Source organism: Toxotes jaculatrix, chromosome 17 (assembly GCF_017976425.1).
Source record: "Toxotes jaculatrix isolate fToxJac2 chromosome 17, fToxJac2.pri, whole genome shotgun sequence".
NCBI lineage: Eukaryota > Metazoa > Chordata > Actinopteri > Toxotidae > Toxotes > Toxotes jaculatrix.
In genome coordinates, this window is record NC_054410.1 from 19,963,399 (window position 1) to 19,986,290 (window position 22,892).

Here is a 22,892-nt window from a genome sequence, read left to right on the forward strand (position 1 = left end):
ATAGCGGCGTACGGCCATAGCCTCTCCTCTCGCCTCCACTCCCCTCCACTCTTCCCTCACCCACTGACCCACTGGCGGAAAGCGTGGGGCCCATCTGTGGTGGAGAGGCTACTTTTAGTCTCCCAGGCTGCTATTTTCTCTTCACTGTTTTGTTTTAAAAACACAAAGCACAGGCTGACTTACGCAATACTTGTCTCACTCCCCGGTCCTCTCTTCCATTGCTTCACAGGTCTTGTTTACTCAACAGTGCACTTCGCCTGTGGCAACACACCCTTACAGGAAGAATGATTGTCAAATTTAGACATGAGATAAATTTTCTTTTCTTTTTTTTTTAAATGAATGGAGGAATAAAGGGTTTAAAATAGCAGTCCCTCCACTGGGGATGGAAATTTACATTCACATTTAGGCTATTGTTTAGGCAGCTGCTCATATCAAGAACTGAATGATCATGACTTTACATTTTTAGTAACATATCATTTAAATGTATATCATAGAATACACTGTATGTTTAATGTATTTTGGTAGGCAAACCTTTTTTAATGACAGTTTCTGTCTGATGATTGTGCTACATTCAAGCTGAGAGGATTTCCAGCTATTTCGGTCTGTTTCCCATGTTTTCCCAACAGTATACATAACATTACTTAGTGTATAATCTGTGATATATATATAGTTAAATTGAGAAATGCAAACAAATACCCTCCAGATATTTGAAAAATAGAAAAGAAGTGACATTTCAAAGAACAGATGCTGTTAAAAGGTTAATATATGGGCTTAGAAGCTCCTACGTTACGTCAATGCAGAGAAACTGTACTGCATATTAAAGCTGTTAAAAGGTTGCTGTAGACCTATGGCAATATAATTATCTCATAATTTAGACTCATGGGTTTAAAATGGGCATATTTTAAATTATACTCTAACTTATTAGAAAATATGCTAATCCAGAGTTCACAGAGAATTGCTTCTGCTCACTTACAGCTCCCCCTAAAACCACACAGTTTCAGTTTTACATTACTGATTGTGCACAGATTAAATAAAGAACACATAATATGTTGTTTTTTTTTTAGGTGTTGATACATGTATCTCTGAACTTTCAGAGAAATTCCTCCACATTTAATGCACAGATTGTTCTGTTTGGGGACAATACAAACTCCTGATGCTTTAGAACCCAACATATGACAAGAATAACACATTAAATATTATATACATACACATTATATCTCGTTATGCTCTTACACAACAGGTTGCATAAAAGACACAAATGTATGTGTCATATGAAAGCATGAAATGGTCTGAGACAATGACTGACTGAGATATTTGATGACTCCAGTGGAAAAAAGAGAAATGATCTAAGTTGCAGGTTGAACAGCTGATAGATACTGTGGCTAAAGATAGCTGCTTTGACCACAAGTCAGTCTTGTGCTTTTAACTATGTTGATCTTTAACACATGACATCACTGAGGAAAAACAAGCGTTTCTCCTACTTTTCATAAAGCAGCAATCTGAACAGATTTGATTTTAGTCCTTAACATAAGTTCCATTTCATCTGATTTTAACCAGGGAGGTGAATGTTCACACATTCAGTGACACCATGCTCGAAATTTATCTCCAGGGGTGAGAATTTAAATACGCATCTGCAGCCTTTTTCCATAAGATGTTAGCCACACCACACTGGCCTTTAACAGCCCATTTTCCTCTGCAGCATGTTTCTAAGTGAGTATTATTCCAGTCATGTTCATGCTTGTGGAACAAAATGTGGTGAAACTCTGAATGGAAAATATGGCATCTCTTTCTGAGAAGACAAACTCTGGGAACACAACCTCAATTGCAGAAGTCAAATTAATATGCAATTGCTGACCTATGTCCACACAGTGGTGGATCATTTTGTGTGTGTGTGTGTGTGTGTGTGTGTCCACCACTAGGTCATGTTGCCCTGAAAGAGTGCCACTGATTTTTGATTGCTGGTAGAAGCCCTTGTTACTGGATCTAAAATGACATGGTAGGATACAGTGTCTTCACCGGAAAACAAAAATATTTTCTCTACGATAAATAAAGTGATAAACACATTACAAAGAAGATTCTTCCTCTGATCCTCTACATCTGCACTGACCGAAACACACACAAAAAAATATACATAGACTGTTACATTACTTTGTGATGCATGTACTTGTACTTTCTTACCGTTTACTTCATGCTTTTATTCCACTATATATCAGAGAGAAGTATTGTGCAGCTGTAGTAACTATTTACTTTGCTGATTAGGATTTTACTTTTGTTTTTGTTTTTTTCAAGTATATGAAGTTAATGAGCTCCCTCTTGACCAACATGTTAATGCATCAGCATCTGACAGGAGCTGTTCTGTTGCATAATGAGTACAGTAATTCTACTCTTGATACATTTTTGCTGTTAATACTGCTCCACTTTTACTTTTGAATGTAGGGCTTTTACTAATACCCATGGAGTATTTTTGCATTTTGGTTGTTCTATTACATAATTAAATATAGGAATACGTCATCCATCACTGCCAATAAAAGAACATACATAATAAAACAATATATATAATCTATTTAGCCTCCTTGAACTGGCTCACAGTATTGATTACCTGTAAGGTTCCCATGGTCGTGCTGCTTACTGGATTTCTGACCTATGACACAAACCTGTACCTAGCTTGGGATCCTGGGGCAAAGACTTGTTGCGGAGCCCTGCTGTTAATAATAAGTATTAACAGCAAAATATACCCAAAGTATCAAAAGTAGAATTGCTCATTATTCAACAGAGCAGCTCCTGTCAGTGTTAATTTTTTACTGAAGCTCTAACATGTTGAAGGGAGGGAGCTACTTTTAATTACTTTGCACATTACTGGGTAGTTTCAGCTATAGTAATGCATCATATTCCATAAACTAATGTGTTTCTATGTGTTTTTAGGTAAAATCTTAATCTGGAAAGTTTCTAGTAATTACAACTGGTAAGTAAAAGTACTAGAGTTAAAAAAAAAAAAAAAAAAGGACAAGGGGCAGAGGTTTTACTCTCAGGTGTGTAAGTCAGTGCACTGGTATAATTTTCAAAATTTCATTTCAACCTTTCAGTCCTAAGCTTAAACTGCAGTGAACAACAGGGGGCAGCAGAGTGTTTTGGTGCAGTCACTGAGAGCTGATTTAATGAGAGCAGTAGGAAACACAGCATGCTCCTCTGGCTTGGTATGGAAGCACTACACTTAGATGAAGGATGAAGCCGGACCGGCCGCGGCCAAGATGAACAGAGGCAGGGGGCCTCGGGGTGCTACTTCCTCCTTTCCCTCTCTTGGCAGAGGCATAATTGCTGAGGTTGCCTAGCGACCGGAAGCCTGGAAACAGAAGGTGTCACTTGTTACCTCAGAGCTAGATTTAGCCAAATTGTAAAATAGCCGCTGGTGGATCATGAGGGGGGTCGAGTTGCTAAAGATAAGCAGCAGAAGGCAGGAGGAGAGGGAGGGATCAGAAGACAGGTCACTGTGATGGCCACCGATTCATGACATAACATTTTTCTGGAAATGTTTAAATTATTACTACATATTTAAAGCCACCCAGTCAATGGACAAATAATGTAAAACAATAACAAAACAATAAAGGATTTTATGATAATGGGTCACAATGTAGAGTGATAAGTGATGTTTTTACTGCATCTTGGCACAAAATAACTAGACATATTTGTAAGCTAATAGGTTTTTTGGTCACAGGTCATTACAGACATGTAATAGTATATAACTTACTTTTATAGCTCTATGACTACAATCATCTTTAAAGACTCAGTCCCTTCCCTGCACATTGTTCGATAACAAATCACGGGTGTGTGATGCTTTAAGTATTAACGAGTGACCACTGTCACAAGATCTTTTTGAAAGTTAAAAAAAAAAAAGTAAATGACAAAGTAGTTTTATTTGAAGGGTGTTGCATCATAATATTTCTTCACCACACATTTTGTTTCTGTTCTGATTAGCTAGCTTGCTGGTGTCAATTACAGACCACTAAAAGTGGGAGTGAGGTACTATAGGTCCAAGATGTAGGAGGAGATCAGTTAGTAGCTCTCACACACAGAGGTTGATAAAGGTACATTATTTAATTACTCAATTCAAGTAATTACTTTCTAGTAATGATTTAGCAAAATAAAATGCTTAAAGCTGCATAGATCAATATTTTTACATTAAGAAATGGCCACGTGCGGCTCTTTGTGACAAGCAGCCAGAGAGTCATCACTTGACTCAGTTCCTCTCAGCTTTGCAGTGTTTGAGCTCGCTGTTTTTGGTTTTATAGCCCACAACTTTACTATTTTAATGCAGTTGTACTGATCTCATCACTGTTGTTTCCAGCTACAACAGGCAGCGCCTGATAAATCCACTACATGCTTCCCTGCACCAAATGCTATATAGTGAAGTATTTAGCAACTGACGAACTACTTTTTCATTTTCACTACACATACAGTATGCTAGTTAACATAAGTTAACATATAATAATGTATACGTGCTCTTGACCACATTTGTGTTCTGTTAGGAGCACTTTTAAGAGCATACTGTTCCTATTACCCACGCGTCACATGAGCCTGATGCAGATAATCAGCTTGAGTCAAGTCTTTTTTATTTACATAGCCCAACTTTATCCATATTTCTCAGATGCCTCATTAGAACTAGACTGCATAAGGAAAACAAAAGTCCACAAAAAAAAGATCCATTGACAGAGGAAAAAAAAGGGGTAAAACCTCGAGAAGCTCAGCAGAGGAGGGATCGCTTTTCCATAACAGACATATTATAGAGAATGTGTTTACAGATTACTACAGCATCAGCAGTAGAATTACAATATGGAGAAACAGAATGACAGCAATAATTAAATAAAGTACATAATATGAATGTATTATAAATATCATTGTTTGTACAGTAAGGAGTTTTAGTCAAAATGCAAAAGGCTTTGAAGTGAAGACCGTGGGAGCAGATAAGACAGGCTTAGGTTTTATTCAGAACTGCAGTGTAGTACTGGCAACACTTGCATTGTGTTGTGATGTGTATGTAAATGAAGTCATTGACTGGCCTCTGCAGCCAATGGCACTAATTACATTCTTTTATATAATATCTTAATTTGAAAAGCCTTCATTCTCAAAATCATTTCCCATCAAGATGTCATTCAAGGCTTGTCATTCTAATTCCTGATATTTTTCTTTCCGACCAGTCCTTTCCCCGCTGTCTGTGTCTTCCACCCGCTTCCGCTCCTCTGTCCTTATCTCCCCATTATCAGGCTCTCATCCCCTCATCTCCTCCTCCCCACCCCTTCTTTTTCTCTCTGCATTTTCTCACTGATCCACGTCTCCCTCCCTCCAATAAACCCGTCCTACAATCTGTACTATAGCTCACTCTCTTCTTTCCTGTCCCCGTTTATCCCCATTATTTACTTTTCTGTATCTCCCATTGTCACCTTCTCTCAGGCTTCCACTCACTGTTGTTTAAATGCCTCCCCTCCCCTCTCCTCTATCATATACCTCCATCTCTGCCTCCATCTCTGGTGCGCACACAGCGGATGGCGGCAGCCCACTCAGTCCTCTCAGGGAGCAGAAGGTTTGTCCACTCCCACTCAGGCTTTGCGTCATGGAACACAGCGAAATAGAGACAGAGGAGAGAGAACAGATGGGAGGAGGACACACTGGCTGCCTGTTTTATAACATTACTCCTAACAACGCTGTGGTCATCAGTACGACTATGTAAAGTAGCAGGCTATTGTAGGCTCATCAAGCAGGCCTATATATAGGCCTGTGCTGAATATAGAGGAGCAGGAACTCACACTTTTGGTGTGAAGAGCAGATTTTGCCCCACACTTTGGGAAAGGTTTAAAAGATTTATCCATGATTCTGAAAAGATGTAAGGTGATTCGATGCTTTGTATGAATCCTAACCTTTTTAGAGAAACACTGACAACACCTAATAATTTAAAAGAGCATCAAGAAGTTTATCATTAGTATTATTAGTATTATATTATTTAGTTTATCTCATTAACCCGACCCAACTTTTTAGACCATTAGCTCACCCTCACAGACCTGCTGTCTGCGTGGAAATCCAATCTGAGGGCTTCACTATCACAAGATTGGTGTAACCATAGCGACCTGATGCACATCAGTGCATGACATCATAACTGACACAATCACTCCCATTTACGCAAGTGGAAAGACAATTCAGGCCATTCTGCTATCACTATTTTTGCCTGTACCAGCTCCTACCTATGCTTTTAAACAAGCATTGCATAAGATTCTGGTTGCAAATGATGATGATAATAAAAAAGAAAAAAAAAAAAAAGATGTTACATTTTATAAATGGCACAGAGGATAGTCATAATACAGCACGTTCAAATGCAAATGCTGTTTGCTGGATTTACACGAGAACAAAACAAAAATGAGATTTGTAGCAACATGTAAACAAGAGATTACATCTTCTCACTGCAAAGCTGAACATGAACAGTCAAATCTGGGTCACGCTGAAAGCAAAAATCCACCCTGGGAGAGAATTCCCATCTTTTTCCCAATGATCTTGGACAGCTGGATAAAGATACACAGACACTGACAAGTTGCTTCAAAAGCTCCAGAGAGAGAAGAGAGCAGTGTGTGATGTGATCGAGCAGCATTTTCTGGAACAGCCTCACTGAAAATGAATTAAAGTCTGAATGTGGAGACATACTGACAGTACCCAGGGTGGTTTTGCGGGTATGTGAGAATGTCTGTTGGTTCAGTGTCACGATATAAGTAAAGATGTGGGTGTAAAAGCATAATGAAACATTCTAAAAGTCCACAAAATCAGCCACCTACAAATTGTCAAAGGTGCAGAGCCACAGTTTAGCTTGATTTCAGCATTTTGAGAGCTGCTGAGTTAATTATGATCTTGAGCATTAAATGTGTAATTATATTCAACTGTGGCTTTTTCCCTCGAAACAGTGGTTGTCAGGCAACCGGCAGACACTCCAGGAGAGCCACTGCTCCGAGCCAAGACAGAGTCCAGTACGTAACCTCTCCTGTAAAACCACAAACAAGGCATCAGCTTATCTTAGATTAAAACCATGGGGACTGGAGACAGGGGGAACAGCTAATCTGAATCTTTCCGCAAGAAAGAAAATCAGCCTGCAAACACTTCCAAAGCTCATTAACACATTCTATCTTGTTGATTTAATCTACAAAATTCAAAGTAAAAAAGAAAATACATTCAGGTTTTGTCACCTTTGGACACAGCCCAAAGCCTGCCTGAGTAGACCAGTTGTTTTTCCCAGCCAGATCAGCATTATTTCCCTTGTGATTTTTTTTTTCCCAGCCAGAGATCGAGTTAATGACTTCATGACTTGACTTCATCTGTCTCAAGTCTTATGAGTCACAACAAGCTCTATTGAACGGAGCAGTTTAATCAGTCAACGCATTCGGTACTAAGGTGTGTCACAACCGCTGTCCAAGGTGCTGATCCTGGGACCACCGGGGGACGAGGGAGCCGTCTGTGGTACTAACTGTCATAGATCTGCTGACAGACAGGCTTCCTGCTGTGAGCAAATGAAATCTTCTCAGGTGTTGAGATCTGCTGCTCTTAACAGATTTTTACTGAGGCAATTTAGCAGATTTTAATTTTGTTTTGTTTTGTTTATCGTGCCACTTCTAAGCACCAGTCTGACATTTTCTTTTCATCTTAATCTTCTTTGTGCTCATATCAGTGTCGATGTTGCCTGTGCAGGGACTTGAGCTAGTCCATTGATGTGTCAAGTTGACCAGAGAATGATTTCTAACTCACTGACTCCATTTCTCTTTTGTCACCTAAACTAAAACATATCCCGGATATTAATGCCCTCATTTGCATTAAACTTGCTGAGTATATTCAGCAGACGATGAATCTTAATGTTTTAGTTGACCCCTTGACCTTTCCTCTGGCACCGCTGTCAGGCCACAATCCCCACTAATAGATGAGACATGACATGAAAACTTAATTTGCATGTTTTGTCAAGTGCTTACATTTGTGATAGCAACATGATTGCTGAACATTTCTCCATTGAGTCACACCAACTCCAGAGGCACCTGCTGTTCATTAATGATTAAAGGAGAGCACCACTATCCCCTTCATGTGACAGAGAACGATTCCTCTGATGCACAGCTGCAGGCAGGGTGTTCCTCCTTTGCTTTAAAGAGTGTACCCTTCCTGCACAAAGACAAAAACTGCAGGTCATTTGTTGTAGATGGTTGGGGATTCAGACGTGGTGAGGTGACGTGATTAAAAAACACATTTTGCTATTTATTCCTTCCCTTTATTAATTAGTTAATATACCATCGTGCTGATGCAAGCTGGGTAGTTGTGAACCAGTGTGTGGTGTTTGGTGCCTCTGAGTCTGTCTGCGTGTGAGTCATAGTGTCACCTACTGCGATCGGGTTGGTAGGTCAAAAGAACAGCAAACCGTTGTTGTGACAGCTAATAATATACGAGTTGGGGCTTGTTCGGTGGAAGTGGTTTGTGTCTTTGTGTGTGTGTGTGTGTCAGTGTACAGGTGTGCCATGAAGCTGTGCATACTTAAAAACACGACCAATCAACCAGTGGAAGCAATCAGCATCATTAAACACGCACTTTATCAGCCTGTGCTCTTAATTAAATTAGACTACTTTCTGAATTTAGAAAATACATGCTTTAATAATATTTATTTATAATAATGCCTTTGTCAGAACTACAATACAAAGTGAACTGTTTTAGATGTTCTTACCAGCTGTTACATAACTCAACACCTCTTCAGCTAGAGTGTTGATTATTTTAAAGCTGCACTAGTCAATATTTTCACATGAATCAAATGACTGTGTAATGTGTCGCTCATGGTGACAAAGATTTATTGGGATTTATTATTTCTTTGTTAGCTCTGTGGATCCATTTTAGCATCTTTCAACTCACTGTTTTGGTTTTACGGCCCACAATGCAGTTTGGGTTCACTCATTTCCAGCCACAGGAGGCGCTTGTTTCCCACAAAACCAACTGTTTGCTGCCTGCTCAGAACCAAACAGATTTTCAGGGTGTAGTTCTACAGAGTGAGAATTGCTTTCTCTGTTAAATCCAAATCATTTGTTGTGTTCAAAGACACAAACTGAGAAAACTACAGGTAGCATTGCTGACAGTGAGCATACCAGTTCTCCTGCAGAGACAAAGACAATCTATCAATCTCACGTTCTTGGCCTCAAAAACCCTGTTCTTCATTTCACAAAGAACTCTTCAGTCATAACTTGCAAATGAATTACCACTCAGATTTGATTAGTTCTTCCTCATTTGTTTTCCTGACGATAATCTCAAAACTCAGACACTGAACCCATACCTGTTCAACTTTGAGTTAGTATCCGAGATCAAGTGTCTAAAATATAAATGAACGTGTAAGTGATACAGAAGATGGGAAATAACAGGTCGTAAATGAATAGAAAGAGCATGTGAGATGGAGTGAAGAGTATAAGTGCAATGAAGTGGGAGAAGAAAAGAGTAGCTAACGTCCGGAGTGGCTGTGGAGAGTGCTGAGTGGGTGGGGTGGTGGTGGTGGTGGAGGAGGAGGAGGAGGAGGAGAGCTGAAGCTGGAGCTAGTGGTCTCAGCCTCCTTCTCAGAATTATCCCTCAGTGACGCAAGCTCCTCCACACACACATCCTGACAGCTGCTCCCTGCCTGGTTACAGCGCTCCTCGGCCTGTCCAATAACATTCATGTTCATTTCCGCTTTAATGCATGGCTTTCCCCCGCTGGGTTTACCAGTACTGCTCCATTTAGGCTCATTAGTACATGTTCACTTACTACTTTTTTTGTTTTCATCTAATCCATGCACTCGTGGGACCACAGTATCGCCTGTTCACTGGAACTTTATTTTTCTTTTAACGAGGATAAGCTCTGAAAGAAAAGACGTCGTTATTCATACTCCACTCGTCTCAGGCATTGTTCCTCCTGAGTGACGACATACAGACCAAAATACACCGGATGCTCGAGAGAGAGTTGAAGAGCCCTCACTAATTTCAGAGACATACCACCCCCTGTTTTTATAATGGTTCTCTTACCATTTAAGTGTAGTGATATAGTAATGGAGCCATTCAATAAAACATATAAAGGGATTTATGACATACACAGTGAAAGTGAATTAATAAAAGACAAAATGACAATAAAAATCAAAAAAACATCATGACAACTGGTCCAAGTGTATTGCAAATTCAAACAGAGATAGATTATAATAACATAAAACACTTCATTTTTCTTTATGGGGAAGTTTAAAGCCATGAAGAGGAGTTTACATTCTGTGATTGCATATGTATTTTACGTGTCTGGTTTCTGAATGCAGACTGATAATGTTTAGGTTTAATGCCTCACAGGACTAAAGTACCATATGAAGCAATTAAGCTTCATCATTACCAACATTCTGAAATGGGCCATTGCACACAGAGTTTGGTTGGTGGGTACGGTTCTGTTTGGGGAATCTGGACTCAGACTTAGTATTTCTGAAGTCCTGGCTATGCCCTTGCACACACAGGAACATATTTTGTGTCTTGTTAATATTGTATCTAACTAAAAGAAGTTTTAGGTTTATAACTGTAATAGAAAGTTACAGAACGTCTATAAATTACAGTGCATTATCATTAATGTACAGTGCGTAAAATGGGTATAAATTTATCTACCACAGCCAGAAACAACATTAAAATGCTGCTCATTTGTTAATGCCTCACTAATGATCATCCGGTATCATAATATGTAATGTAATATGACACTGACAGAGGTTGTTTTGCCTGCACTGGCATTGGTGCTTTTACTTTGATGGGTAAAGGGTCTGAATATTTCTTCCACCACTGGTTTATAACAACTGATACTGAAAACATAAAGATATTAAACCATTATTACTGTCAATATACCACAATTATTCTAGTGACCGTTATATGAGCCGTTTACATGGACTTTATGTACCGTTTGTTTGAATAAGGTCCTTCACTGTTAATTTAAATTCCAGAACAATATAGAAATATTGATTATTTGTTCTGTTACCACAACACCAACTTGTAAAAAGGCCTATAGTAAAATTAATTATAACGTGATTACCTTAGTTCATGACCCCAGACCTGAGTGAAACCAGAGATTATTTACATCATGCTTACGTATTAACTGAACATGCCCATGTATGGAAACCACTGTCATACTTTAGCAGCCACAGAAAACTACAAAATACTTTTCAGTTTGGAGCAGGCTGAATTCTCACTGAATCATTATTTCACTGCGAACAAACCAAAGGGCTATTAAGTTACTACGTTCTGAGGAGTTAAAGGGGACTTCCACACTGACATTATTTGTATCAGACCCATTCATCTGCCCTTGAGAGACAGGCTTTTCACTGATGCTTTGTCTGCATGTCCTTCATCTTTCTCCTTACAACCCATTCACGAAATCCGAGTTGCTTCACTGAGGCATGATGATATGCGACAACTTGTAACATTCTGATCTTTTTCCATGGTGACTTCAATAATTTTGTCTATTCATGGAACTAAATCTAAATTAATTAAGTCAACATGAAATGAGATGAAACAAAGTCTGCTCCGTTACATACAGCGTGATATGCAAATCATTCTTATAGCAGAAAGTAAGAGTTGTGAGCAGATTTCATTTGGAATTGAGATGCTTTGAGACTCTCTGTTGGATATAAGAAGGAAAATTATTACATCACCACATCCACCACAGCTGGATATAACAATCCCATCTTGGTCAGAAAACGTTAACACATGCTCATTTGCTCTCATGGCCACCAGCCAATGTGCTGCTTCAAAAGAACAAGAAACATGTACTGGAAAATCTCAGAGAGCCCAGTCACGTCACTGATCATGGTTTTAAGGTTGGCAAAATCATCCCCAGAGTGAAATATCTCCATGTCACCTATCCAAAAAATGTGTTTTTTGTCTTTCAACAATAGACAGCCCCTTCTCAGATATCCAGACTGACAGTCTGACATCCATCCTGACTCCTTCCTCCTATTTCAAAGACATCAGTGGTTTCTTGAAACTTATTTATAGATAATGTACCAGAATCACGCCTCCAGCCTGGTCTCGTTTCATGTTCAGCACAATCTTGAATAACTTAAGCTCCCCTGCTCTTAAAAGCAGCCAACATCTCTCTCACAACTGTCAATACCTGCATTTCCTGCATAAAAAAGAAGTGACAAATGCGTTTTGTGGAAAGGGGCTTGTTTGGTGCAACAGGTTGGAAATTGGAAAAGTGGCAAAGAACACAGAAAAGGACAAACAAAAGCTATGTCATTCTTTCTTGACTACCTTCAACCACCACTGCCCAGGTCTGCCCCACCAAACCCAGAATCAGTATCAAAGCTCCCATCATTACTGTATCTTACCATATATGGTAAGATACAGTTTTACAACTGGCAGATATATCTGCCAGTTGTAAAACCCAATCACTTGATTATGTTCATAAGGTCTGTTTCATGTGTCAATCATCAGTTGTTAGTTTGTCTACTTCTTATCAGCCAGTGAATCACTCTCATCAGTTATTGTATATCAGCTTCTTTGGCTGGTGTCATTATGTTAATCATCTCTGTTTAAAAAAATGTGGATTTGGTCATGTACCTTCAAAGGAGATTGGAAGCTGAAGGCCAAACAGGTATCTTTGAACTTTAACCAGCCTGATAGCTTATGTCCACAGGGATTATCCATATTCATTTCTATTGATAGGGGGTACACACTATTCTTTTGAAATAATGGGTATTTCTGTGTGTTGCCTAATCTGTCAGTGCTCTGCAAAGGTGAAAAGTGAATACAGCGTTTTGGTGAACTACACCTTTAAGGGGATCCGGAAGTGATTGTCAAACCGGAAGTTCAATATCCTCAATGTGACTTACAGTGGTTAACGCTGTTATGTTCCAATACTGTCTATGAGTAGCAGTTTAGAGTCTACAAAATGTTTCTTACCACTGCAAACTGTGAGTATTTGAATCACTGTGTGTGGGTGTTCAAAGAGTCGTGTACATGCTCTCTCAAACGCAGCTAAATGAACCAAACCGTTAGCCTTAACTTAGCTAGCTGACAGCTAATTCCTCAGTGTTAGCATCATTACTAACATTACAGTGTTTGCAGTTTGCTTCATTTTACTTGTGTGTCAATTATCGGTGTTTTCGTTGCGGTTTAATTGTTTCTGATGTCCCGCTTCGCTTTTGTTATTGTGTATGTAGCTGTGAGCTTGAGCTAGTCGGTCACTGTTAGCCTTCTGTCCCGTAAATACACTGTTCTTGCTAAGCTTTCGTTGTGTTACTCTGACTCATTCACCCACATGTGCTCTGTTTTCTTTCGTGTCCCAGTGGCCAAGGCAAAATCAAAGTAAGTAAAAGTCGATTAATATACTCTGATGTGGTGTGTAACGTGTATAGCCGCAGCTGTTACTACATGCACTGTGCAGCGTTGCAGCTACATTCACCTCCACCCACGGTTTCTTCTGTCAGGACCCTCCTGGTGCAGATGATGAGCGCTGCAGGGACAGGTTACTTCTTCAACACAAAGAGGAACCGTCTCAGAGACAAGCTGGTGCTGCGCAAACACGATCCAATTGGTAAGATAAGACTAACCAGCTGGGGCTTTGGAGCAGCTCTGTTCTGCTGAGGCAAGATACTTATGAAGGCAATTTATTATGAATTGCTTAAATGTCATGTGCTCTGTTAACAGGGTCTAATTCGTTGTGAAAGGTCATTTCTAGCTCCTGATCCTGCGTGGTTTGGATGCACTTGTTGTAAAACTCTTTGCACAAAAGCATCTGCTAAGTAAATGTAACGTTGCCTTCCCTCTTAGTTCTAATAAAATATAAATGAGGAGTCCATGTTAATTGAAACAGTGTAGTAGCTTGTTATCTGTCATGAAGGCCATGCTAACGTACATCTTCAGTGGCAGCATAAGTACCTTTGTCTAAACCTGCCTAGTGGGAATTTATTAATGACTTAAAGGGACAACCTCTGTTACTATACTGGAAAACTGTGGGGAAGAAAGTAACAATGATATTAAATTCAGTTAGAAGATTAGAATTTCTGCTTTCGCCGGCCGGTTAGCTCAGTTGGTAGAGCGTGAGACTCTCTCGGGGTCGTGGGTTTGAGCCCCACTCTGGACGGCAGTGCCTCCCATGGGTCCACCACCTGTGGGAGGTGCCGTAGGACTTCGGTGCAATGTGAACTGAGCGGCAGTTGCCCCCGCAACCTGGGCCTGGACCCAGATAAGCAGCAGATGATGACATGATATGACAATTTCTGCTTTCAGACTATAAGGTGGTTTTGCGGCATTGTTTTGAAACTGTTGCATATTTAAGTATTAGTTGCCTGTTGTACTGTTTGTGGGGAAATGACACAACATTAGGACTGTTTATGAACCAGATGTGATATTCATCTGACAGTTATGTTCAGTTAGTTCCATTCAAACCCTGTGACTTACATTTAAAATCTGCTTTTTCTCTTTGCAGTGAATAAGCATGTCCTGTTCTTTGAGAAGAGGAAGATCAAATCAATTTAACAATGCACAAAAATAAATGGACAACATAAACCCACGGGGTTTAAATGGACAGTCTCTGTTGTCATGGATTATTCAAGGTGTTCGTCAGTCAACAGTTTATTCAGTGTATTCAGAGGATTTCTTCTCAGATGTGTCAGAAGAGGCCTCTACTCTCCCCACGGCACCAGTTCAGCATGATGCTTCAACAAAGTCTTTATTACCACCACCGCTTTAAACAAGAACGTACAACTTGTGTAAAAGTGAGGTTTTAGTTCAGTCAACTGCTGTAAAGCTTAAATATTCAAACTTGGTAAATGTAATTGAACCATTTGGAGTAATTCAATAAATTAAGTCAATTATGTGCTGTAGAAGCTTTAGTGTTAAGATGTTTGTCATTTATTAAACCGTTTAAAACTATTGCGATGAAAAGAGTTTGTGCAAAATCGGACACTTGCGTCGTAGCTGTGTTATCACTTAGGCACTATTCAAGTTGTTATCGTGTTCAACTTCATGTTAAAATAATATTTGTTACATCATTAACAACTAGTATAACATTGGTCTTTCTCTGATTTCTCAAAAGCAGCTGATTTCATAAGACAGTTAGCATTCAATAAGACCCATTTCACAACTTTAAACCGATCTCAGAAGAGTTCAGCTGGTAGGTCCTTTCTGAAGGGGTAAGACGTCTGTGTGCCCACAGCCTGCACGCTCACTGCTGCCACCTGATTGGCTCTGCGGGCCATCTCCTCCAGAGGCATCGTAGGATAATGAGCCATGTAAAATGCCAGCGCTCCAATAAAGCTGTCTCCAGCACCCTGAGGAGAAACAATATAACAATGCTTCATTAAAGTTCACCTGTGGGGCAAACAGTTGCACTGTGTAACTCTAGGCTACCATGACAAGTGCATATGAGAGGGATTAAAAATGATTCCATGTAAAAATGAAATGATTTAGCTCAAAGTTTTACTGTTTTAAAATGTTTCATTCTGTATTTTTAAGATTATAGGAGCAGTCTGGGTAAAAAAAAAGTGAAATGATGGAAAGGTTTGTTTTAAATTCAGTAAACTGTGAACAGTAGGGGGTGCTGTTTCTCTGTGTCTTACACTGGCGCCTGAAGCTTCAAGTAGTAGGAATGATTTACTGAATTTTTTTTTTTGCCTGGTGTGAACGTGTGTCTCCATCAGCTCTTTAAGAGAAACATCTGTATCATGGTCATTAATCATCTGCTCAAAGTCCTCTAAATGTTAGCAGAATAATAAATTCCATGTAAAAAGTTGATGATATATGTTAAATGTGGAGTTAGTTATACAGCATCCTTTAATAATTTGAAAAGCAGAAAATTTTAAACTGACAACAAATCCTGTGTTAAAGTAAGTGCATGAGCTCTATAATTGCTAAATTAAGGATAAGGGACAAATTGTTTTTTTTCTCTTTAAACAAAATTCTCAAACTAAAAAAAAAAAAAAGAAAAAGAGGGCAGTAATAGCTAATAGCTTTTTCAAAGTCAGCTGAATAGCAGATGCATACTTTGAGCACCCGTCAGTAGCTTCATCACAGCTGCCAACAGCTCTGGTTTGGCGATCTCTGTGAACAGATAAATCATCCTTTTTCCCTCCTCATCTATTGATAGAGATGGAATGTGCCGTCTACGCCCTGGAGGGGGTTGGCTGGGACGGGACACCAAGGGAAGGGGGGTGATGGAGGGGGAGGGTTCGCTGATGGGAAAAGGCACAATGGTATGTGGCGACACGCTCATGTTTAACCACAAATGGCCCCCCGACACTGGTTCTCACAAGCCTGCTCCATTACTCATCACTTCGGCTCTCAAAAGAGTTCATTGCACTCTCTCTTCTGAGCACCTCTGTAAGCCCGGTCCCCTCCCAACCCCCACCCTCCAGCCTCAAAGTAACCCTTTTGTCAGACTGAAGGTTGTCAGTTGTGTAGGATGATTCAGTGACATATGGCAAAAAACAAAAACCCTAACCCTGGCCCCAGTCGGGCAGGAAGGGCCATGCCCTGGGATAGACAGGGCACCAGGAATAGAGAGGGCCAATCAGGGTTCATGACAGACAGGGCACCTGGAGGGCACAGCACAGACGACACATGGGTCGCGTCACAAGCACCTAAACTGGTATCATTCAAAGTAATCTTTGTTCAACCAGATGATAGATACAATAGAAGTATGAAGAAATAAAGGGGATTCTTGCATCCCACCCCCACCCCAGTGCACACCACCGGGGTGACTCCTGGACTGGAGAGATGCTGGAAAGAGTGAGATCAGAGCTGAAACATTTCACAGGCCTGGTGGATTTCCATGTTTAAAGCCGTGGTGTGTTTATGTCTCCTGTCTGGTAGCTGGGCTGGGCTACGGTACAGCCAGCATTTGGAAATAAGGCTTTGGTGAAGCAGTCCCACTGGTTTGGCTCTGGCCTGTCTCCCAGTTCACACGTTGCGGCTGAAACGATGATACCACTCTTGAGTTGGGGGGGCGGGGGGCGCTTGGGAATCAATGACCAACAGAGCACAGCACAGTGAGCAGATCAGATCTAACAACTGAATTTTTGTGTTAGAGAGCAGAATATTTTGTCTGTGTAATCATGGCCACGCTAGTATTATGATGATGATGCTTCTTCAGTTTTCTAGTTTGAATCACCTGTTGCCGCTCAGTTAATCTAGAACCAAATCCCTGCACCTTTGTCTAGTCTTGTCTCGGGTGGGGCTGAAACAGATTTCTGAAAGCTAATACTAGTATTCAGGGCTTAATTAGCTAATAGCCTATATTTTACTATGTTGCTGACAGAATAAAAAATTAACTGCTGAGGCCAGAATTGTAGAATTGAGGCCTGAATGTCTGATTAAGCTACTTATTGATCCGTCTGTGTAATTTACCTTTGCAGATTTCGAACTCCACTTCTTTCACTTAATCTAAAACATATTTTACCACACAGCTTCAGAGTAAACTGCAACTTCAGCATGAAAAGTAACCAGAAGATAAAGCTACAGGCTGAAATTTGATCCAGTTACTCTACCGCTCAAACCCAGAAAACGTAACCTCAACCTTTTATTTATCAAATGAGCTGCACAGTGAATAGGACATATTGTCAAGCCAGAAATGCTTTTTACTTGAAATAATAATTTGATCCTTCAAACTTTGCTTTCATCAAAGAATGGTCCATATGCAGGGGTCACAGCCTTGCTGACCTTTGGCGTTCTAGATGTCAATTTGATGAAGCAATCTCAAGAAATTTCACCCCAAGCTTCCTGAAGTGACTCTGACCAGTTGGATTGCTTTTATGGGCACTTCTTACACACCATATGATCAAGCTGGTTGCACAACAGCTCAATAGGGATGAGATCTGGTGACTGTGCTGGCCACTCCATTATGGACATAATACCAGCTGACTGCTTCCTCTTTAAGTAGTTCCTGTATAGCTGAAGGTGTGTGTGTTTCAGTAATCAGGATAGTCTTCAGTGTGCCAACACACAAACAGAAACACATATGTTAATAATCCTGGATTTTGGTGAAAATTCCTTAAAGGTCCTGTAAAAATATTTGTCCACATCCCTGCGTCTCCTTTACATTATGTCCAATGCATGTGCTCATGCTTTAGTGAACAGTATTTTAAATAGCTAATGAAAGCGGTGAGAAAATGGGAACTTCTAAAGCTAGTGAGCCTCATCATTTTAAGAACAAACCTAAATGTGCCAGAGTTACAGAGCTGATAAAAAAAAAAACATCTTTTCATTTCACAGCCTTTATCTTCTTTTGGTTTGGCCGGTCCATATCTAAATAAATGGGCTACTTCCAAACTAAAAAGACTTCCCTCTCCAACCTATAGGTCATTAGCCGCTGTCCAACCCTTCTCTGTCTTACTAACAACATCTCCTTCCCTAAGACTGGCATGTGACGCTACTGGATCTAGTGAATGAAGCTCAACGAAGGCTGACAAGCGCTACCCCCTTCAGCCCCGCTGCCGATGCCCTCGACACAGTTTGGTGAAGGTTAGATGTGGAGGCCTGTCAATCAAGTGACACAAGCACTTGCCGCGGATGAGCCGTGATGCTCTTGCTGGTTGGCTCTGTCCGCCACGTCTTGACCTCCGTGGCGCTGCTCTGCCTGTTTTCTGCTGGTCCTCAGACTGAAGTCAGAAATTGGGATGGCAGACGTGTCTGTGAGAAGCTCGCCAAATTAACAGTGGTACGGTTTCAGAAGTTCTCTGCAGTTTGATGTGTTTGTAGCGTGACACTGAGCATGTGATCGGAGAGCCGACGAACTTTTTAGCTTTGCGTGAAAAGAACTGCTTCCAAAAATCTGCTTCTCTGGTTCAATTCAGTCTGTTTGGGACAGATTCAAATATATTTATGTCAGAATGTGTCAACTTCGCTTAATTCAACGCAACACTGACAGACCTGTAGTCACTGAAAGCTTACCATTTGCTGTTAGGCAAAACCAGTGGGCTTTCAGCAGCACACAGAGTGCTGTGTGTTTGAATAAACAGACGAAGAGCTGAACAGTTAACACAAGCAGCCATGGCTGTACAGGCAAACAAAGGAGCGCATACAGAAACTCAGAAGTCCATCAACAGAAAATACAAGGACAAAGACAGCAGTGGCGCCCACGCAGTTTGATTGACAAGTGATCTTTGTAAAGTGCAGCGCAACAAACGCCGCAGCGATAAGCGCTGAGCACCAAAGGCAGACAAAAAAACAAAACACAACACAACAAAACCTATAGAAAATGCAGATCTCAGAAAGAGCTGCACACTTCCCATCCTTCATGTTGCAGAGTCTGCTGCACCCACTGAACCTTTCGAGCCTTCAGAACCTGTGACTGTATTTCTCACCCAGAGGCCTCCTGCGATCTTGACTCCCATCCTGGTATGACAGATGGAGCTATGTGCAGTTAACTCCTGAAGCCTACAGCCTTTGTCAATGAAAGGCACCCCGGGGAGAGTAAAAGACCAACTGAGCGGCAGGGATGACTCACGGTGGCTTCCACGTCCGGAAGCTTCCCATAAGACTTGCAAGCAGCCGGGGACGAGTCCTCTGAAGTAACGAGGGAGGAAGATTCACAGATCAAAAACACATTTAATTGGACCAATTAGAGCTCTGACATCTTTGATCCATGTGCAGCTCTTTGTCTTAGTCCTCTTTCACCCCTTTTTGTGTATAACACTGATCGACGTGACTATGTGCTGCACCGGCCTAACATCTGGGCTTCTAAACAGCAGCTGCTCCAGCATGTGCAGTCCATTAAAACATGGTGATGTGGCAGTTTTCACATTGTGTCATGCTGACCCAGAGTTTGCAGAGCTGAGGAATCCAGTGCTCAGGCTCAGGAGGTATTCCCTTACCTTGGGCCTTCCAGGAAGGAATCACATGCTATTGGTCCTCACACGTCTCCAGTCATCGGAGAAGACTGGGAATAATTTGAGCGTACAGCTGTAATGTCTGGTTTAGACAGCTCTGTCTACCTTTCGCCCTACACAGTGGACCTCCCGGAGCTGTGGAAACCAAGGCCACCCAAGTCCTGCTGGGGCTAAAAGGCACTGGGTGTGTGTTTGTGTGCGTGTCTACTGTAGTCTCATCTAACTGTCCACACAGGCTCTGATCTCAGCCAGGGAAGCCTGTACTCAATTTAAGACAAAAGAGAGACAAACGGATAAAGTGGGAGGGATGGGGGAGACCCACAGTAGATGAGTGGATTTGCTTTATTATTCATCCACATTCACGACCCTGACTCAGCCCATAATTGCTTGTGCCGTGTAAAAATCCGTTATTCAGACAGCTGCAGGAGGAGCAGATGATGAAATAGTTGCAATAAGGAGGAAGATAAATGATTTAGCAGCCATATTGGCAATTCATTAACCAAGCTACATCAATCAATTTTCGAAAAATACTCCATCTGGAACAAGTGACGAAATGCATCCAAAAAAGAACGGTGAAAAGGTGGACTTGTGTGTTTGTCTCGATCAGCAGCTCGTCGTGCCACCCGCGGCACACAGCTGAAACAGTAGCCTAGCTAAAATAGCGCGAAACCGCAAGTGACTCACATTGTGGATATCGAAGAATCGCAGCTGAAAACGCGGCTTCAATTCACAGTGCGATACTAATGAAACCCGGAGAGTAACAGCAAGAAGAATCCTTGTCAGAATCCTGATAATCTTGGAGCCAGTCTTTCAAGATGATATCAGTCACTACTGCTACATAAAGAGAGGGGAAAAAAACCCAATCAAAGCTGGAATAACAGAAGAGGTACAGTAATCATAACTACGAGGCCCGAGTTACCAGAACAGCCTCAGAGAGGTGAATAATGATCTTGATAACAACCTGTTGTTTTTTTTCTCTCACCAGTAAAAAAGAAAGGGCCTTACTGGAAGAGGGATTATGATGTCCAAAAGAGTTAAACACTCCAGAATTTATGGGCCCATCAAAGAACAGAAGGGGTGGGGAGAAAGAGAGCGTGTGTGTGTGTGTCTAAGCAGGGGGGAGGGGCGGGGGGCATGCAGCAGGCCCGACCACAGCTTTCTGCTGACTGATGCAGGCCCAAGAGGTGAGTCATGAGAGGAGAGGAGGGGGGAGGATAGGGGCGGTGGGTAAGTTCTCCTGGGGGCTATTGGGAATCAGGGGGGAGAGTGAAGACAGTGAATAAGGGAAGTTATGTCTGTCTACTTCGAAATGTGGGGGCATGAAAGGAGGTCACACACCGTTTCAGAAAGCCAGGCCTTTGTTCCTGAAATGCCAAAGTGACCTGGGTAGATGCTGCTGTTTAGTTCAGCTGCTGTTCCTTTGGAGCATTTCTGGAAACACACCACAACACTGCTACTTTTTTTCTGCACTGCACACACTCTTTGCTTTATCCTTATTTTCACCATATCTAATGGGGGATTCATGTAAAGTTAAGGCTGCATGCTCGTGATCGCTTCACTCCAGTTTTTACTATACTGCATGATGACCAGCTTTTGGAAATTATAGCACAACAAAAGTCCCTGAGGGAACTATTCAGTAAAAGAATCCATTACACAAAGAATCTAAAAGCTTTAATCAAACCTGGTAATAACAAAGGGGTGATTAACACCTCTGTGCGATGACGCATTTGGTTCGTAGTACACAGGCCCCACAGAACCCTCAGAGACAGGATACGCAAACATGTAGCCGAGGCTCCTGTGACGAAAACAAACCACAGAGGTCGGTGTGAAATGAGTCAAGTGACGCCGGCCTCTTTTAAAGATTAGAATCAGGGAGGGGAAACAGCCGGTGGTCACCACATCCCCGAGTGTTCTTAAAGTGTTCCACTTGAGCAACCGACAGATCTGTAGCTCCACTAGCACTCAGAGTACTGGGAGTTTACTCGCCTATGATGAAGGGGCAGATAAAAAGTTATGCGTGACAGTGCTTTCTCGTGGAAGAGCAGTAACAATAAGGCTTTTCTGTGTGATTTATTTTTTTCCTTTTTTTTTTAAAAGAAATTCCTCCTGATGTGTGTATTACACTGAGGAGTGGGCTGTGGGGAAGATTACATAATCTTCCATTTAAAACATTTTTCCTTGTTACTTATATAGTGAGTACCATCATCATCTCCTCAGCCATAAAACACTGCTGGAAAATAAACAAAAACCCACACATATGGAAAAAGGAACAGCCAAACCTATTGCTGAAAATTGTTTGCTGTACATAAAATATTCAAAATTATTATCACTGGAGGATTGAAATTATATTTGAAAATATACAAAATATTAAAAGTTAATAGTAAAGAAAACCCTCCACACCTTCACTGGAATTTAAAAAAAAAATGAATGTAGACAGAGACCTCACCCTGAGCTCTGAGACATTGAGATGGGCATTGTCATTACTTTCGAATATTTTAGAGACTAAACAATTAATCAAACAATTGCAAAAATAGTTAAGAAATGAATCGTCAATGAAACCACGTCTAAGAGTCAACAGCCAGGCTAAGGCCTCTGTGAGGCTGTAGCTTTCAGCTAAATGCCAGGTTCGCCATGCTAACATGCTCACGCTGACAACACGCTGATGATAAAATCAATAACATTGGCTCTTTAGAAATAAACACAAAGTACGACTGAGGCTGATGGGAATTTTATGAATGATTTTGAAAGAATGATTTTTTAGCTCTGCCCGAGGGACTGTGTGGAACTTTTGCTTGAAAAATAGGGATCATAAATGTCAGCAGGATTTAACCTAATGCGCATGTGTGTGCATCATTTCATAGCAATCCATCTAATAGGTGTTGAGATATTGGTGTGGACCAAAATAAACTAACACTGCCATCTCTGAACACACTAAACTCTGTGGTTCAAGCTTGTGATGATTTGCTGATTTCCCTGGTTTATATCACTGCAAACTGAAATATATATTTTGGCTAATCATAATATT

General features: G+C 41.0%; 2 protein-coding genes across 2 annotated transcripts in view; one reads left to right on the forward strand and one right to left on the reverse strand.

Moving 5' to 3' along the window:
* The first annotated feature begins 12,823 nt into the window (after positions 1–12,823).
* mrpl33 (mitochondrial ribosomal protein L33) lies at positions 12,824–14,869 on the forward strand. Its single transcript, XM_041061518.1, has 4 exons — positions 12,824–12,952; positions 13,328–13,346; positions 13,469–13,575; positions 14,470–14,869. The coding sequence occupies exons 1-4, from the start codon at positions 12,931–12,933 to the stop codon at positions 14,517–14,519; spliced, it is 198 nt and encodes a 65-aa protein (XP_040917452.1). The 5' UTR covers positions 12,824–12,930; the 3' UTR covers positions 14,520–14,869.
* A 116-nt stretch (positions 14,870–14,985) lies between these two features.
* The window catches only part of rbks (ribokinase), a 30,469-nt gene continuing 22,562 nt past the window's right edge, over positions 14,986–22,892 (reverse strand). The window contains exon 9 of the mRNA XM_041061517.1: positions 14,986–15,313. Coding sequence (XP_040917451.1) covers positions 15,140–15,313 — 174 coding nt within the window. The 3' untranslated portion in view covers positions 14,986–15,139. The remainder of the gene's footprint in view (positions 15,314–22,892) is intronic.